Consider the following 19,548-nt stretch of genomic DNA (forward strand, 5'->3'; position numbering starts at 1 on the left):
ACAATTGGAGGCCATGATGACAGGGAGGCAAAGGCACTGTGCAGGCAGCTGAGATGCTGAGAAAACCCTGGCTTTGTTCTAGGAAGCAGAAAGGCCAAGCTCTGACCCCCAGCCCCGGGGAAGGCAGATCCTGTCCTTCACACAGTGCTCAGGGCTCTTCCTGGGGCAGTGGGATGTGGGGTGTGTGGTGCTGAGGGAAGGACAACGCTATGACAGTTCCCAGCCCTACTGGGGGTGTGCAAGGAGGCAGTGAGGCCCCAGTGCCTTAGGACAACATGGCTCCTCATAGGCCTTCATGGCACAGAAAATTGCTGTAACCAAAGGGACCAAGCCTTGGGTTCTCTTGATGACTTCCATCCTTGCCAGCGCTCTTTGCCATCTCCACCACAGGTTGTCCTACGCTGTCCCACAGCTGCTTCTTTTGCCCTGCAGGCTGCAGACACCCATCTCGCTTCCTCACTTTGCTCTCACCCCGACATTTCCATACATTCACTGAAATCTGTCCACCCTCACACTCTCTTCCTTGAAACACAAAGACATGGACTGATCTCATACTCCTTCTGGAGGACTTCATGTACCACAGCACTACCCTTTGAGTGACATTTCTTCCTCCTCATGCCCTATCTCCACCTTCCAAGCTGCACTGTGTAGCAGGGTTTCCCTCTCCTGCTGTTTCCTACCTCCAAGGAGAGCTCCACCATCTGGGAAACAACCCTTCCAGCAGGCATCCCAACCCATCAGCCTTCTGCTGGCCTTTCACCTGACCACACACAAGTAACCTCACCATCATCTCCCAAGGCTGCCAGCCTTTCAGCTTCTCGGATAGAGAAGACTAAGCTGCGTGCCTGCTGCTGTCCCATCATGTACTCAGGCAGGAGAGACAGGACAACCAAAATGTAAGCCCCCTTCCTGGAGCGAGCCTAGGTCCTTCGGCAGAGGGGATCTCCCAGTCAATGTGCCAACCAGGTGCCTTCTGCTGGCCTGTCAGAGACCCTGGCAGATGTGAGCTTAAAAGCACATACCCCCGCCATGAGTCAAGGGCTGAGCTATCAGCTATTTCAGCAAGAAGTGACCTCACAGTCCCTTTCCCAGGCACATTCCTGCTGTTGGCCTATCACCTCCAGAGGCAGAAGTGACCTCACAGCCCCCTTTGCAGCCATTGGCTTCCTACTGGATTATGAGTTCCTGAGACACAACTGACCACGTGACACTGTACCCAACCATCACACTCTCTGTGGCCCAGTACATGAGCAGATAAAAGTAAGCTTGTTTCATCACATTTATCTAATAGATTGCCTACCAACGCTTTGAGTGGAGAAACGTTCATCAGAAGAACTGCTATATTTATATTGGTGCATGTTATATCTCTACTTCTACTTTGCTGTTTTTCCTTCTTCCTCTGTCTATTTTGTCTTCAGAAAGATCTCCAAGGAAAGGATTCATTGAATCATAGAATAACTCAGGTTGGAAGAGACCCCTGAACATCATCCTGTCCGGCTGTCCTGCTCAAGGCAGCGTTAACCAGATGAGGTTGCTCAAGGGCTCTGCCGAGTTTGGCATCATCCACAAAGCAGCTGTAAAGGCACTCCGTCACATTGTACAGGCAGTTAATAGAGACATTCAACAGCGTTGGCCCAAGTGCTTGCGCTGAGGGATGCCACTAGTAAGTTGCCTCCAGGAGGACGCTACCACTGGTGACATTTGGGCTTGATCCACCAGCCAACTTCATACCCACTACATCATCCATTCCTTCAGCCCAGATATCACCAATCTGGCTGTAAAGAGGCTGTGGGAGACCATGACAAAACCTTTGCTAAAGTCCAGGTACAAAACATCCCCTTCGTTCCCTGACCCATACAGCTTCCGCAGTCCCTTTCTTGTCCTACGAGTACCTGGAATTGGCTGCAGGAGTATTTTCCCATCACCTTCTCTGGCACTGAGGGGAGGTTGACCTGCCTGTAATTCTCCCAATCCTCCTTCTTGCCCTTCTTGAAGAAAGGTTTCATGTCTGCCTTTTCCAAGAACCCCAGAACCTCTCTGACTTCTCTGACACATTTCGGGGCACAATCCAGAAAGGGTGACGTGAGCAGACAGGAGCATTTGCAATGAGCCATTCCAAGGCGGGTGAGATGAATCTCACTGGGACAGTGGGGTTTGTTCCTGGAGTCATACACAGAAATGGCAGGGCCCTGTGAAGTGTCCACATCTAAGCTGGCCTCATGCACTCCTCATGCACACAGGGGTGTTCAGAGGCACGAGTCCTTCCCTTGCACATGCGGAGGCAGTGCACTGCAGCAGGCATGGTGACTCTCTGGCCTCCTCTTGCCACTCCCAGAGGCTGGGAGGCACCTCAGCCCTGCGGTGTATCGCCCTGCTCTGCATCACAGCATGAGGAATGGACGCAGGGACCTTGGTTCACAGAAGCACATCCCAGTGCTGCATTCAGGTGGTTGGTTTCCCAGGGGACGTTACTCTCAAGTGAATTGACCTCGAGGCACTGTCTGTCCCTCTGGCGTTCATGGCACCTCTAGGAATCGCTGATGGCATTTGTGCTCACTCGGGTTCATGTCCCCACACGCACACGATGTGCATGCTTAAGTCTCCTCTGAACAATGCAAACATGGACTTCTGACCTGGTCAGTCAGTGTCCTTCCGTGGAAGGACAAACAGCCTCTCTGAGCTGGAGTGAGAGGCCAGTGCTGGGAATGGTGGTTGCAAGGGGCTGGTCTGTGAGGATTGTCCTGGGGTACCTTGCCCAGGGTGTCCAGCAAACAAGGTCACAGACCAGACCCTGTTCTGCTGGTCCTTCAAGTCTGTCCCTGGAGGCCTTTCTGTGCAAGGGACACTGCTGCGTGCCCCCACCCTGCACACTCACACACTTTAGCTGTTCACTGGTGTTTTCCTCAACAGGGCACTTTCTTGAGCAAGTTCTTGACAGCAACTTTGAAAGAAGACCTAAGCCTTCAGGCACTGCCCTCAGGAGATCACCTTTCTTTATGGAAATGCTGTTATGGAGGCCAGCCCTGTCACAGAAGTGCCCATTGCCTGTCCCTGTCTGCGGTCACAGGACTACCACGCAGCAGGACTGTGACCAAGCTGCCAGAGCGCTCAGGCCTTACACCAACACAAGGGATCAGAAAGAGAGTGTGGAAGCGGAAAGAGAAGAGCCCTGGAAGAGCAAGCGCTGCTGCTTCCGGGAAGTGCTGCCATGCCGGGATTATTGTCCCCTCCAAATCTGCACACAGAAACTGTTCCTGCAGCTCCAAAATGGCCTTGGAGGAAGAATCTCAGGGGAAAAAAAAAATAATCACTGAAGGGCCCTTTATTTTGTTTCAACACACAGAAGGCACAGCTCCTCATTTACACAGCCGCTTGGTCAGGAAAGTAAAGCAGACAGTGAATTTGAACGGGGATGACATTCTCACAAGTAAAAAACCACCACAAACAACAAAAAATAAAGAAGACAGGCTGGGCCTGCAATGAGTTACTTTATAACTGCTATGCAGAAGTTTGTTGCTTCAGAAAAACACTCATAATCAGTTTCCACACTGCATCCTTGAGCTCCTGGTTCCTCATGCTGTAGATTAGGGGGTTGAATGCTGGAGGAACCACCGAGTACAAAACTGCAATCACCAGGTCCAGGGATGGAGAGGAGATGGATGGAGGCTTCAGGTAGGCAAATGTGCCAGTGCTGATAAACAGAGAGACCACAACCAGGTGAGGGAGGCACGTGGAAAAGGCTTTGTGCCGTCCCTGCTCAGAGGGGATCCTCAGCACGGCCATGAAGATCTGCACATAGGACAGCACAATGAAAACAAAGCATCCAAAATAAAGAAAACTGCTAACCATAAGAAGCCCAACTTCCCTGAGGGAGGAGTCTGAGCAGGAGAGCTTGAGGATCTGGGGGATTTCACAGAAGAACTGGTCCACGGCATTGCCATGGCAGAGGGGTAGTGAAAATGTATTGGCCGTGTGCAGCACAGCATAGAAGAAACAACTGCTCCAGGCAGCTCCTGCCATGTGGACACAAGCTCTGCTGCCCAGGAGGGTCCCGTAGTGCAGGGGTTTGCAGATGGCAATGTAGTGGTCGTAGGCCATGATGGTGAGGACAGGAAACTCTGCACCAAACAAGAATAATACAAAGAAGACCTGTGCAGCACATCCCGAGTAGGAGATGGCCCTGGTGTCCCACAGGGAACTGGCCATGGATTTGGGGACAGTGGTGGAAATGGAGCCCAGGTCAAGAACAGAGAGGTTGAGGAGGAAGAAGTACATGGGGGTGTGGAGGCGGTGGTCGCAGGCTATGGTAGTGATGATGAGGCCATTGCCCAGGAGGGCAGCCAGGTAGATGCCCAGGAAGAGCCAGAAGTGCAAGAGCTGCAGCTCCCGCGTGTCTTCAAATGCCAGGAGAAGGAAGTGGGTGATGGAGCTGCTGTTGGACATCTGCTGCCTCTGGTCATGGGGCATTGCCATAGGAGACAAAGACAGTGACAAGTTAGGGGAGACTTCTCTGACCAAAATCAAAGCCATTTCCCATAGACCCTCCCCTTGTTACACACAGACACCCTTTTCTTCTTCTAGGAGACCTTCCTTCAGCTCTGTGCCTGCAGTTCTCGTTGGTGCTGGCCATGTGAGTGACGAAGAGCAGGGCATCTGCCCAAGGGCTCTTGATAAGTCAGCCCCACTCTGCAGAAGTGGGTAGGGTCAGGGACCAGTCCTGGTGTTCAACTTTGTCCTGTGAAACCACTGGTAACACAGAAGGGCCCACCAGCATCTGCACTCCCAATGCTAAGGAACGGGAATGGTAAAGGCAGTTTAAGAGTTCTACGGTTTTTTACAGCTGCCCCCCCACCTCCCCTGGTGAGTATTCTTGGATGTCAGAAACCCTCAGCATTTCTGCTGCCCTCAGGGAGAACAGAGTGAGTTCTGCGAGGCAAGAGGGTTGCCAGTGGGTTAGTGCAGAGTGAGGGGAGCTGGTCTGTCTCTCTGTTGAGTTCCCAGTTTCTCTGGGCTTGCACCTTTCTGGGACGGAGGGTGATCACCCCCCATGTTACCCTTAAAAACCACCAGGCACTGCTGAGAGCAGAGAGATCCACCACAGACCACTAAATGTCTCACCCTTTCTCATGGTCTCAGCACCCCACTTCTAGCCATGGACACACATGGCTCATTTCACCAACCCAACAGCATTTTCTCTGTCGTAGCATGTCTGTGCTTCTACGTGGCACTTTCAGATAACACCAAGATGCTATAGGACAGGTTTGCATCCTGGAGAGAATTTCACTGCTTGGAAGGAAACCTGAAGGAGATACCCATGGGTCGTAATGATGGCATTTGAGCAAGGGAGATTCAGCTCATTCCTGGGATGCCCAGACTGCATGGCCCACAGCCCCACAGCTGAGAGGAAAGCTGGGACACTTGTTCCCATGGACACACCTGCATGGAAGGACACACAAGATCAGTATCCTCTCAGCCCTGTGCTCTGCAGAGGGACATGGACACATAGCTGGAGAGCTGCAGCACAGCTCTGCTGGAGCTCTGGCTGCAGAGGAGGTGGTTCACGCTTTGGACCCCACAGCCCTGAGGGCAGAGGCTTTGCTGGGTGGGACAGGAGGCAAGGGGGCTTGCTCAGGGGAAGGGGTCTGCATTGGAGGGGATCATAGGGAGATTTCTGAATTCTCCCTCCCACAACATTTCTGGTTTTCGTTTCCTCTCATTCCCTGATCATATCTCTGCTTCCTGGAGATTTTCCTCCTGGGAGGTGTTTCCCTGTCCCATGTCTTTTCCCTGTCAGTGCTCACAGATGCCATCCCAATGTCTGTGCACTCACCCTGGCCCTACAGAAACCTGCCCGTTTGCAGGGCACTGGCTGCATGCATGGTCCTGTGTGCAGGTGGAAAAGGGCAGGTAAGAAACACCCTGATGGGTCCAACACAGGTGAAGCTGGTGCTATCTATAGGCAGAGGAGTGGCTGAAGGCACTCTAGGAGCTTTGTGGCAGACCTACTGATCACTCAAAGTTACAGCTCAGGAGTCTCAGTGACTTGTCAAAATTCAGAAATCCGTTATCATTTATCGCCTCCCATTCCCCAACAGTAGGAAACTGAAAACAGACTGAGGAAAGTTCCTTATCTTTATAGTAATCCTTCTCTTGACCTTCTCCTTGAAAACTCCTATTGGAAATATTCTGGAGGTGACCTGAAGCTCTGAGCAGCCCTGACCCACACAGCACTGTCTCAACAGCAGAAGGACCCTGCCTTGCTGGGGGTCACTCTTTCCACCCACAGCTTCTCCCCACAGCTCATTGGGGAGCTCCCCAGGCAGGCTGGGTGCTGACCCTGGCAGGCAGCAGAGTCCCTGACCAGCACACAGACCCCTGGGGCACAGGGACCCTCCTCTGAAGGACAGCACACAGACCCCTGGCTGCACACCCAGCTTCACACCCCTGCAGCCATACCTGGGAGGAGGCCAACATCATGCCATGTCCCTCCGATGGTTCAGTAAGGACTCCCAGCTCTGGAACCTGTCCTCCTCCTCTACACTAGAGAAATTCTGAGAGTTGAATTTACAAATCCCATAATCTGTGGGATGTGCCAGCTTTAGGAGATCCCTACCAGAACGACAGCTGCAATGCCCTACAGCCAGAGACTTACCATGTAGAGGGCTGTGAAGGTTATTCTCCAAGTGAGCTTTCCTCTGTCCTCGCACTCCCAACTGCCTTTAACCTCTCTCTTATTTCTCTCACCTCCCCTCTGCACCTGCAGGCAGTGCCCTCAGCCCTGCTGCCCTTTGCAGAGGAGCTGCTCCTGGGCAGAGCTGTCTCTCTGCAGCGCTGCCCGCTTGCCATGAGCTCCCTCCATCCCAGGAGCCCAGCCCAGCTCAGCAGCAGAGGACCAGCCCAAGGCAGCACTTTCTCTGCCCCCTCTGGGCTCCCTCCAGGTGTCCCTGGGGCTGCAGGGGAACCTGCTGGGAAACAGGCTGAAGTCAGCACTCATGTTCCCTCCCTCACATGGGGAGAGACACTTCTTTCCAGCTGTGTTATTTCACTTCCCAGACTCAGATTTAGACTCAGATTCCTATGATCACTTTTCCTTGTCCCATCATTAGACAGGACACACAGACAGTGACAGGGAGGGATCTCCTGTACCCCTGCTGAGGAAAGGGATTCAGCAGAGTCCACAGAGGCATCTCATCCTGGGTCTGTAGTCCTGGGGCTGGAAGGGGACTCAGCTCACTCCCATGCAGACCACAAACCCCCAGGAGGTGGGATTCCTCTTGCCTCACTTCAGGTGTGCACAAATTGGGCACCTGCATGTGAGCTCCTTGTCTCAGCTCCCATGGTAAGAATGGAGATGGAGACCAGGAGTGAGCTGTTCAGACACCAGCACCTGGTGACTTTTGGGGTTCAGGAGGTGGTCCAAGATATGTGCAGGTGACTGCAAGCTCTAATGAAGCAGTTCATAGAGACAGGGCAGCATCTGGGGGCTTCTTCTTGGAGGCTGATGGGAAATTAAATTGGCCAGCTGGAATGATAGCAGATGCCCAAATTGAGGACCACTCTATTCCTTATGTACAGGGCTGCCTATAGAGGTATTCAGCTGATCAAATGGAGTCATGCGGCATAGTGAGGGCTCTGTTTCTGTTTCTCGTCACCATCAACTGTATTTTCTACACATCCTTCAAGTAAAATGGCAGTTTTGTCAAGTGCATCCCTTGCACTCCAATTGTCTAAACTAATTCAGGGCAGCTGAATCTTAATGTAATATCCAGATACAGGCCTGTAGAGATGCCAGGGGTGAGATGCCAGGGCTCACCCTGATCACATGAGATGCCAGGGCTCTGCAGCACAACTACATACAGCTGACATGGACAGCAAAGATCCTATACAGGAACCCCATCGCCTTTCAAACTAGCTGTGTGACAGGCATCACCCAGGGCATCTCAGACAGATTCAGTGCCTTTGGGCCAGTGACTGAATTGCACCACTGCACTGACACAAGGTTGTTCCCCCCTCTTTCCAGTGGATGCAGGGCAGTGCATGAATACAAAGCACATCACACCAGGGTCTCATGCACTCATGTGCATTCCCTCTCAAACTCTCCTCGTTCTTCTCTCCCCCATCGTTTAACCATCCCCTCCATGTCACAATTGTGGGCCAGGCCAGTGATTTTCATCATGCTGGTATCACAGGATGTCCAATGCCAAGGACATTTTCAACATCATCTCTTCCTTCCTGAGATCAGCTTCACCTCCACCACAGGCCCTCAGGGCTGCAGACACACAACAGACAGCAAACCCCTCTCCTGCTCAGGCTGCAATGCCAAGCTCTGTTTCTCTCTGGCCTTGGGGAGAGCGGGCTTTGATCCCTTTGTGGGCACCTCATTTCTTCTTCACACTGCCCTCTGGCATCCACTCCAGCATGTCTCTGCTCTGAAGCAAAGCCTTTGCACAGCTGAGGTCTTGGGGGCTTGGTAGCAGGTTTCCCTGCTGCAAGTCTGCTCTCAGCCCAAATGTGCCCCAGCTGAGGTGCTGCAGCCCAGACATGCACTGATGCCTTCAGCCTGGGGCACAGAGAGGAGGAGCTGGGGCTGTGTGTGCAATCTCTTCATTCCACTTTGAGGGAAGAACAGCTGAGCCTGTTGGGACAGCTCACATGGCTGGGCTGCTGTGATGGGTGGGTACAGGATGATCAGGAGGCCAGAAAGGTCAGGAGGGAAGTGTCCTCAGTGTGAAGGAGCTGCTTAGGTGTGTGGAGCTCCTCTATGGGATGAACATGTTGGGTGAGGGTCAGAGGAGAGGCTGGTAAGGGTGACATTTTGGTGGGAGACAAAGAACCCATTGAAGTACCCCTGTGGACTTTAATTACCCTGGCATTCACTGGGAGGGGACCACAACAGCAGGCAAACAGTCCTGGAGCTTTCTGGAGGGGCTTGGTCAAGACACAGCTTGGGACACAGATCTTTATAGCACAGCTGCCAGATTGGTCAGCAATGGTGATGCTCATCTGCATCTGTTCCTCCCAAAGAAGGAAGAACTGTAAATGGATGTGAAAACCAGTGTCAGCCTTGGCTGTCATTGTCACCGAAATCGGGAATCAAACTCCTTAACACCAATGTAGTATTAAGAAGCAGGCATTCTTTATTATGGCGCCGGATGCACGGGGGATCGTTCCACCTAGCGTGCATACCGCAGGTTATATCAGCCGAAACTTATATTGTCCAGTTACATACATATGCATCACATTTCCCAGAATGATAATGCATATTCATTCTATTTCCTGGAACTCATTATCATATTTGCGTGGTCATTACGCATGCGTCCTTGAGCTCCGAGGGGCTTCCGTGGGGGTCTCTGGTGGTCCTTGGTTGTCATACAGGTGTGTCCTTTAGTTGACCCCTTCTTCTGGAAATGTGCAGTCCCACCTTGCTTATGTAACTTGCTCCCCTTCTTCATGGTGCATGGTCCCTAACAATGATTTGGCACCCTTAACACAAACCAATTATTCTAACCACCCTCGACTCTTTGTCAAGATGGGCTGGGGCTGTACTGGGAACATAGCAGCATGTCCGTACTACTCCTTGTCCAATTGTCTTTGGCATAGTAGCATATCCATAGCCATAGGTGTACAAACACAATATTAAAGCATTGTCTAACCTGCTCCTATCTCTATGTTGCTTAGTTACAAAAGAACGAACTAATAATTTTGGTTACATCTGGTTACATCATGACCATGGAATAGTGGGGTCTCACCTCGCAAGGCGAAGGAGAATAGAAAAGTGCAGATGCCAGACCTCAGAGGAGCAAGCTTTGGCCTGGTCTTGCAAATTTAGTGGGGGAGCCCACGTGAGCAGCAGAGAAGGGCAGCAGAGCTCACTACAGCTGTGGTCTGACAAAAAGACAAAATGAAGATAATGTGTGGCTGAATTTCCTAAATTTTGGTGTAGATAGGTGTGAGGTGCAATTGATTTTGTCTTCACCAGTAAGGTCTCCCAGTTCCATGTGCCCCAGGCAAATGCAGCAGTGGATGGAGGTCAAGTCAGGGGTTACTTAGGTAAGCTCAACCCTTCATAGTCCATTGGACCAGATGGGATGAATCCCAGGATGTTGAGAGACCAGGCCCATGTCATAGCAGGGCTGCTCTGATACATTGTGGAAGGTCATCAGGACTGGAGAAAGCAAAAAGCCCATCCTGCATACATCTTCTAAAAAGACCCAAGGACTGAGCTGGGGAGTTATAGGCTGCAGCGACAGAGGCCAGGAACTGCGTGGCTGGGCAGCAGCTCTGTGGAAATGGCTCTGGTGGTGCTTGAGTTTCATGAGGAAAAAGAGGAGCCAGCAGTGAAGGCGGCCAACAGCATCCTGGGCTGTGTGAGCAGGAGCACAGCCAGAAGGAGTGATTATCCCCCTCTGCTCAGCACCTTTTACACCACACCCTGCCCAATGACAGTGAGACAATGGCAAACAGGAACCAGATCACTGGAGGGCTGCTAAGGTGGCAACCCTCCAATTATCCTTCAAGTGTTTCTGTGATTTCCCTAAGAATGTCAGTATCTACAACAACAAACTCAACAACAAAAGCATTAATCTGCCTCAATATACGTATGTGCAGCAGAGCAATCTGCATCTGTGGTAGCCCCTCTGAGCAATCCCAATGGAATCAGTATTTGCAATATACAGCGTGATACCCAATCCACCAGTACATATCTGAAGTGGTTCAGATGAAGGGTGGTCTTGCAAAAGTCACCTTTGTGTCCCCAGGTGGCATGGACACGGCTGGTTTTCTTCTCCAGAGAGTGGGAGAGGCTGGATCCCCTTCTCAGGACAGATTCCTTGCCAGGAAGACACAGGCATGGGGCTAGCTCACCTGGTTCTTACTGGCACTTCACTCAGCATCTGCTCTGATATATTTGGTGCATTTCTGTGACTGCTCTTTCTGCACAGACAGTCATAAAGAGACAGCCATTTCATAAAAGGTAGTGTACAAAAGGCCCTGTTGTGGCCAGGAAAGCTCACCGTGAGCTCTGGAGGCAGCAAGGAAGATTGTAAAAAGCATCTGGAAGATCCAAAATGCTCAAGGCCTCTTCTGAAGAGTGAGTGACCCTAAGCAGTAGTGCTTGGCCATGTGTAGGTGTGGGAGAAAGGGTTGGGGGATGTCAGTGAGAAACAAGGGGATGGCTGGTGGCTTTAGCAAATGCTCAAAACCATGTGTGAAACCAGCAATGGAAAGCAGGGGACGTCTGTGGGTGGAGGCTGATGAAGAGGATAGCCCTGAGAATGCAACAGGAAGGAAGGTCCCTCCTGTGCCATCAGTGATGATAAAGATGTTTCCATCTTGTGTGCATGCCTCAGCCTGACAGATGGGGAAAGCCCACTGCTGGGGTGGCTGTGCTCAGTCATCCACATGAGCTCACCGTGCTGACCAGCACCCTTGGATGCAACCTCTCCAGTCCCACGGACTGGTAAGGGTGTAGTTGGCTCAAGTAACCCCTGGCTTGATCCCCATCCACCCCTGGTTGTTCTCCTCCGGAGTACTGCTTCAAAGCCCAAAGGCCTGAGAGACCTTGCTGGCAATAACTGAGGCAAAGAGGACATAGAGTATCTCAAATCTATCTACACCTACTCTGACTAAATTCAGCAGTGATCCCACATTCTCTCTCTTTCTTCTTTAACTGTTCCTGATGTAGTAACAGCTCATCTTGGTTCCTGTTGCATTCACTTTCCAGTTTCAACTGAGTTTATATAAGGATCATTGCTGTGCTTGAAGGATGCTGTCTTTGAAGACAAGATGTATCCAGGCACATTGGGAAAATGATTGGTCTGTTCCTTGACTGTATCATCAAGGGACTGAGTAAAGACCCCAGTGTGATGTGCTTCGTGTTCACACAATGCCTGCAGGTATTGGGTAGAGGAGGGACAGACCTTGCCTCTCTGATGGCATTTGATGACCGATGCCCCTGACTGATGGCAACAGTCAATGGCACACAGGCAGCAAATCGCACTCCCTGTGATGCTGTCTGGGGTGTCTGTCACACACACGCTCTGAATGGGAATTGCTTTCCTGTAAGTCCTCTGCTGTTCCTGCAAGCCCTGGAATCTCCCATAGCTCTGTGGGCCTGGATTTGAACATTAAATTGAGTAGCTGCCCAAAATTCTGTTAGGCAATGTGGGGATGACCATGAGAAACCTGCCAGTGGAGTCAGTGGAGATCTGGTAAATACAGCAGAAGGAGATGAAAGAGGCTGAGCTCTCCCTAAGCCACATGACTCCAACTGTTCAGATGAATACCTCTAGAAGCTGCCCTGAGTTCAGCTGCCTATAACTTGGCAACCTTTCAGATGGCCAAAGAAAATTCTCAACAGCCTCCAAGAGGATGGCCCCAAATGATGCCCTGTCTCTATGACCTGCTCCATTTCAGTTTACAGTTCCCTGCACATGTCTTCGACCACATCTGGCACCTCAAGTGTCACCAGACATTTGAATCTCACTCCTAGCATCCCTCTGCACTGATGAGCATGGGAGCTGAGACAAGGAGCTCATATGCAGGTGCCTGTTTTGTGCACAGCTGGACTGAAGCGAGGAAATCCCACCGCCTGTGGGTTTGTGGCAGGCATGGGAGGGAGCTGAGTCCCCTTCCAGCACCAGGACTACACACCCAGGATGAGATGCTCCATTGACTCAGCTGAATCCCTTCCCTCAGAACAGGTAAAGGAGCTCCCTTAAATCTCATTTCCAGGTGTCCTGTCTAATGATGGAACAAGGAAAGGTGATTCTCATGCCCAAATCTTTTCCTCATAACAGAAATGACAGTGCTGGGAAGAAGTGTCTCTCCCCAGCTGACGGAGGGAACATGAGTGCTGACTTCAGCCTGTTTCCCAGCAGGTTCCCCTGCAGCCCCAGGGACACCTGGAGGGAGCCCAGAGGGGGCAGAGAAAGTGCTGCCTTGGGCTGGTCCTCTGCTGCTGAGCTGGGCTGGGCTCCTGGGATGGAGGGAGCTCATGGCAAGCGGGCAGCGCTGCAGAGAGACAGCTCTGCCCAGGAGCAGCTCCTCTGCAAAGGGCAGCAGGGCTGAGGGCACTGCCTGCAGGTGCAGAGGGGAGAGGAGCAACGGAGAGAGGTTAAAAGCAGTCTGGAGTGTGATGATGCTGAGAGCTTATTCGAAGATAATTCTTCACAGACAGTAAGTCTGTGGCTGCAGGGCATTGCATCTGCAGATCCTGGAGGGATCTCCAAAACTGGCACATCACGCAGCCTATGAGGTATGTAAGTTCAACTGTCAGAGATTCTCTGGTGTAGAGGAGGAAGAGGATGTGCTCCCAGGAAGGGATTGCCTGCTGCACCATCAGAGGGACAGGGCATGATGGCTGCTTTCTCCCAGGGATGGCTGCAGGGGCGTGAAGCCGGGTGTGAACCTGGGGATACCCAGGACTGTCCTTCAGAGCAGGGTCCCTGTGCCCCAGGGGCTGTGTGCTGGGCAGGGACTCTGCCTCCTGCCAGGGTCAACACTCAGCCTGCCCGGGGTGCTCCCCAATGAGCTGTGGGGAGAAGCTGTGGGTGGAAGGAGTGACTCCCAGAAAGGTAACGTCTTTCTGCTGTCAAGGGAGTGCTGCATGCGTCAGAGCTGCTCACAGCTGCAGATCACCCCCAGGATATTTCCAAGGAGATGTCTCAAGGAGAAGATCAAGACAAGGATTGCTATAAAGATAAGGAGCTTTCCTGAGTCTGCTTTTCAGTTTCCTATGCCAGGGAGATGGGGGGCAGGGGGTGCGGTGGAGGGGGAAGAGAAAAGGATACAAGGAAAAGGAGGTCTCAAGTTTTAACAAGTCACTGAGACTCCTGAACTTCAACTTTGAGTGATCAGTAGGTTTGCCAGAAGCCTCATAACATGCCTTCAGCTGCTCCTCTGCCTATGGACAGCACCAGCATCACCTCTGCTGGCCCCATCAGGGTGTTTCTTACCTGCCCTTTTCCACCTGCAAACAGGACCATGCATGCAGCCAGTGCCCTGCAAACAGGCAGGTTTCTGTAGGGCCAGGGTGAGTGCACAGACGTTGGGATGGGATCTGTGAGCGCTGACAGGGAAAAGACATGGGACAGGGAAACACCTCCCAGGAGGAAAATCACCAGGCAACAGAGATATGATCAGGGAATGAGAGGAAATGAAAACCAGAAATGTTATGGGAGGGAGAATTCAGAAATCTCCCTACGATCCCCTCCACTGCAGACCCCTTCCTCTGAGCAAGCCCCCTGCCTCCTGTCCCACCAGCAAAGCCTCTAACCTCACTGCCATGGGGCACAAGGCATTAGCTGTCCCCTCTGCAGACAGAGCTCCAGCAGAGCCGTGCTGCAGCTCTCCAGCTTTGTGTCCATGTCCCTCTGCAGAGCACAGGGCTCAGAGCAGCTGCCTGGCAATGTTGGTGTCTGGGAGGTGCTGTGCACAGCTGGGTGAGGGTAACGCTGTCCTGAGTGCCCGGCTGCCTCTCCACTTGCCTCTCTCAGCTCACTGTATTTTTCCCTGTTTCTCCACTTGTCCATGTTATCGTCAGTGTTACCTTGTTCTCGCTGTCAGGCTGTCTGGGGATGGGAGTTTCAGCTGCAGAGTCACACACTGATCTTGTGTGTCCTTCCATGCAGGTGTGTCCATGGGAACAAGTGTCCCAGCTTTCCTCTAAGCTGTGGGGCTGTGGGCAATGCAGTCTGGGCATCCCAGGAATGAGGTGACTCTCCCTTACACAAATGCCACCATTAGGACACTTGTGTATCTCGTTGGGGTGTCATTCCCAGCTGTGAGCTTCTCTCCAGGATGCAAACCTGTCCTATAGCATCTTGGTGTTTTCTAAAAGCCCCACGTAGAAGCGCAGACATGCTACGACAGAGAAAATGCTGCTGGGTTGGTGAAATGAGCCATGTGTGTCCTTGGCTAGAAGTGGGGTGCTGAGGCCTTGACAAAGGATGAGACATTTAGTGGTCTGTGGTGGATACTTTTGCTCTCAGCAGTGCCTGGTGGTTTTCAAGGGTAACATGGGCGTATGATCACCCTCCATCTCGGAAAGGTGCAATCCCAGAGAAACTGGGAACCCATCAGCGGGACAGACCAGCTCCCCTCACTCTGCACTAACCCACAGGCAACATTCTTGCCTCGCAGAAGTCGCTCTGTTCTGCTTGAGGCAGCAGAAATGCTGAGGGTTTCTGACATCCAAGAATACTCGCTAGGGGAGGTGGGGAGGGAGCTGTAAAAAACCCTAGAACTCTTAAATTGCCGTTACCATTCCCGTTCCTTAGCAGTGGCAGTGCAGATGCTGGCGGGCCCTTCTGTGTTACCAGTGGTTTCACAGGACAAAGTTGAACACCAGGACTGGTCCCTGCCCCTTCCCACTTCTGCACAGTGGGAATGACTTATCAAGAGCCCTTGGGCAGAGTCCCTGTCTCTTCATTACTCACACAGCCAGCACCAAGGAGGGCAGCAGCCACAGAGCTGAAGAAAGGTCTCCTAGGAAAAGAAAAGGGTGTCTGTGTGTACCAGGGGGAGGGTCTATGGGAAATGGCTTTGATTTTGGTCTGAGAAGTCTCCCCTAACTTGTGACTGTCTTTTTCTCCTATGACAATGCCCCATGCCCAGAGACAGGAAATGTCCAACGGCAGCTCCATTGCTGAGTTCCTCCTCCTGGCATTTGAAGACACGCGGGAGCTGCAGCTCTTGCACTTCTGGCTCTTCCTGGGCATCTACCTGGCTGCCCTCCTGGGCAATGGCCTCGTCATCACTACCATAGCCTGCGACTACCACCTCCACACCCCCATGTACTTATTCCTCCTCAACCTCTCTGTTCTTGACCTGGGCTCCATCTCCACCACTGTCCCCAAATCCATGGCCAATTCCCTGTGGGACACCAGGGCCATTTCCTATACGGAATGTGCTACACAGGTTTTTTTCTTTCTCTTGTTGATGTCTGCTGAGTATTCCATTCTCACCATCATGGCCTACGACCGCTATGTTGCCATCTGCAAACCCCTGCACTACGAGACCCTCTTGGGCAGCAGAGCTTGTGTCCATATGGCAGCAGCTGCCTGGGGAAGTGGTTTCCTCTATGCTGTGCTGCACACGGCCAATGTATTTTCGATTCCCTTCTGCAAGGGCAATGCTGTGGACCAGTTCTTCTGTGAAATCCCCCAGATCCTCAAGCTCTCCTGCTCACGTTCCTACCTCAGGGAAGTTGGGCTTATTGTGGTTAGTGCCTGTTTAACATTGGGATGTTTTATTTTCATTGTGCTGTCCTATGTGCAGATCTTCAGGGCTGTGCTGAGAATGGTCTCTGAGAGGGCACAGCACAAAGCCTTTTCCACATGTCTCCCTCACCTGGCTGTGGTCTCCCTGTTTGTCAGCACCTCTTTTTTTGCCTACCTGAAGCCCCCCTCCATCTCCTCCCCATCCCTGGATCTGGTGGCAGCTGTGCTGTACTCGGTGGTGCCTCCAGCAGCAAACCCCCTCATCTACAGCATGAGGAACCAGGAGCTCAAAGATGCACTGAAGAAGGTGATTCAATCAGTTGTCTGTCAGCAGCTGCTCGTGTCTTTGCAGAAGTGATTTCCAGTTCATCTCTGCGTCCTCCTGTGCCTTGGGCATTTTATCTGTGATAATGCTGTTTGTCCAGGAATGCCTACATCCACTCCACTTCCTCAGGGGCATGAACCTGTCTAAGCCAGAGGTCTTTGTACATTTTTCTCGCACAACAATATAGGTGGCCTCCTGTGTGGCATGTTTGTAATAAAATGAATTTCTTCAGTGCTGGTGTCTGGAGGTTGTGCTCTTCTTCCAAAGCGGAGGTCAATAACAGGCTGAAGAAATAGCCCCTGTGAGCATGCTTCTGTGCTGGGGTCCTCCCTGGGCTCAGGGCAGGAGGGCATGGGGAGATGTTTTAGGGAACGGGCCTGGGCTGAGCCTTCACGTGTGGGTGCCCGGTGCCAATGGACATTGTGAATGATCAACAGGAATCTACCTGGGACTGTGTCTCTGTGGCTTTTGGGAACCACTGCCTGGCAGAGCAGCACCATCAGCTTGGGGCCATGCCCGAGATGACATCCCTGGAGAAGAGCAGACCTATTTCTGCATGCACCAGTTTGGGCAGGCTGTTCTGTCACTGGTGCAGCAGGAGAGAGCCCCTGGGTCAGGAGTCTTGTGCTCGGGAAAGGGACTCGCACAGGGGGGCTGCTAGAACTGGGCAATAAGGATCTCTTTGAGACAAGACCAGCAGACACAGGGAGACGCTGGCCTCCATCTCTTCATGCCAGGGCTGGCCCCAGCCCTGGGGCTGATGGGGAGGCTGACCCCCCACTCTGTCCCCAGAAGCTGCTGTGCCCTTCCAAGGGGCTGTGGCTGTGGTATGAGTGCCCAGAGCTCTGCAGCACCCTGCGGTGGGCAATTCCATGGGGCCAGGCTGGGTGGCTGTGCTGGGCTGGGCTAATGAGGAGCAGTGGAGGTGGGGAGAGCTGAGGAGGGGCTGGTCTGGGCTGGCAAGTTGCTGGGAGAGAAAAACACCAGTGTACAGCTTGTACTGCATGAACATGCAGGGGCAACACTCACACCCGGGTGGGTGGTGGTGCAGAACAAGGGCTCGTGAAAGGGATCAAAGACATGCGGGTGCAGGAGAGAGGATGCCGGTCTGTACTCTCAGTGGCATGGAGAGACTGGGAAGGTGGCCCAGGACCTTCATCACCCGCCCGCCTCTCTCACCAGCCATGTCCAGCACTGGCTGCTCAGCCCAGGTGTACGGGCGAGTCTTGCTGCAAAGCCAACTCCATCCTGCTGCTGGACTCAGTGCCAGTATCAGGGGAACAGCCAGCCCTGCCCGGCCTCTCTCCTGGCCCAGACCCCACCAGGCCCCGGAGAAGGGCTGTCTGTAACATCTCATGCAGGACATAGCTGTGGCTGGGAAAGGGTCGGGTACTGGAGGAGGCTGCAAAAGTGATGGTTGGGGTTATGCTTTGTTGGGGTTACGGAGGGGACATTGAACTGAGGTCTGTCCTTGGGATCATAATGGCGGGAACTTTCCCCATGCCTGACTGTACCTTTCCCCATGCTGTGCCTGCACAGTGGGGCTGTGGGACCATGTGTGGGGCAATGGGGCTGGGCCAGCACAAGGAGAGGGTTCTAACAGGGGCCATGAAGCATCTGCCAGGAGGTGACAGCAAGGACAGGCTACAAAGGAGGAATTTCTATGGATTGCCTTTGTTGGGAGGCATGTTTGAAGAAAAAGCAAAGCTCACGTGGAGTTGGTGGTTGCAAGGAAAGTTAAAAGCTAAATGAAGAATTTATTTTCTGTGTTAGAAAGCAAGGCTGAACAAGGGAAATGCAGGGCTGCTGCTGACTGAGGAGGGTGATTTAATCACAGCAGACACAGGTGGGGCTGAGGCACTCAATGCCTTCTGTGACTGAGACTTTACTGAAAAGGTCTCTCAGGCCTCTGTGCTCAATGAAGGGGTTCAAGAAGGAGGAGAGCACGTATTGGCAGGAACCTCACAAAACCCTAGAAGGACAAATGGCAGTTTCTGCCCCTGCAGGGGACTCACCGTGGTGATGGCACAGGCTGGGGGCTGCCTGGCTGGGAGCAGCCCTGTGGGAAAGGTCTTGGTGGGCAGGGAGCTGGACAGGAGGCAGCCGTGTGCCCTGGCAGCAAGGGAGGCCAGCAGGGTCCTGGGCTGTATGACCAGGAGCACGGCCAGGAGATCGAGGGAAGGGATTATCCAGGTTACTGCGTCCAGATTTCAGATCCCACTCCAGGAAAGATGTCAGCAAGCTGGAGCACGTTTAGCAAAGGTTTTAGCAAAGCATCCCCAGATGCTCAGGGGCTGGAGCACTTTGCCTGTGAGGAGAGGCTGAGGGAGCTGGGCTTGTCCAGCCCAGAGAAAGGAAGATCTTGGGTAAAACATGTAGCAGCATGGCACTCTTCCCAGGAAAGACTGAGTCAGGCTCCTGTCTGTGATACAAGACACAAGGACAAGAGGCAATGGGCTGAAACAAGAGAGGATCAGGCTACATAGAGGCAGAAACCTTTCCAACATGAGGCTGGTCAAACGCTGGAAGCTGTTTCCCAGGTTGTGTGCACCGGCTCTATCCCAGAAAGTGACCACAACATGTTCGAATAAAGCCCTGAGCAATCTGGTAGGACCGTGCTTTGAGCAGGTGGTTGGTCGAGATACCTCCTGAGGTCCCTTCCAGCCTGAATGATGTTGTCCTTCCTTCCTCTTCATGTTTTCAGATTAGGGAAAGCTCTCACATTCTCCCTGATCACAGAATTCATTCCCATCAAGTGCAGGGCTGGTTCACAGCTGCCCCCGAAGGACCCTGACCACTGCCTTTGCTTCTCTTCTTATTTCCCCCTACCCAAGATCTTCTCTGTTACAGCTGTAATACCCTCCAAAAAGAACATCCTACCCCACTGGCCATGCATTTCTTGTTTTGGACCTTCTTATGGTATTTCTGAGGTCATTTCTGTGGCATTTTCCACCTTGGGCAGCAATTCCATTATACTCGTAGTTTTCTATCTTTACCTGTAGT

At 52.5% G+C, this 19,548-nt stretch overlaps 1 protein-coding gene and 1 pseudogene across 1 annotated transcript; one reads left to right on the plus strand and one right to left on the minus strand.

Moving 5' to 3' along the window:
• Window positions 1–3,498: 3,498 nt before the first annotated feature.
• On the minus strand, window positions 3,499–4,530 carry LOC140645824 (olfactory receptor 14A16-like). Its single transcript, XM_072849291.1, has one exon. The coding sequence runs from the start codon at window positions 4,528–4,530 to the stop codon at window positions 3,499–3,501; it is 1,032 nt and encodes a 343-aa protein (XP_072705392.1).
• An 11,007-nt stretch (window positions 4,531–15,537) lies between these two features.
• Window positions 15,538–16,578, plus strand: LOC140645825 (olfactory receptor 14A16-like; annotated as a pseudogene).
• Window positions 16,579–19,548: the final 2,970 nt, after the last annotated feature.

The sequence above is a fragment of the Ciconia boyciana genome, unplaced genomic scaffold (genome assembly GCF_034638445.1).
Source record: "Ciconia boyciana unplaced genomic scaffold, ASM3463844v1 HiC_scaffold_39, whole genome shotgun sequence".
Lineage (NCBI taxonomy): Eukaryota > Metazoa > Chordata > Aves > Ciconiiformes > Ciconiidae > Ciconia > Ciconia boyciana.

What these genes read in the sequence shown, in the direction of transcription:
- LOC140645824 (XM_072849291.1), bottom strand. Translation starts at nt 4,530, where the DNA reads ATGGCTTTGATTTTGGTCAGAGAAGTCTCCCCTAACTTGTCACTGTCT.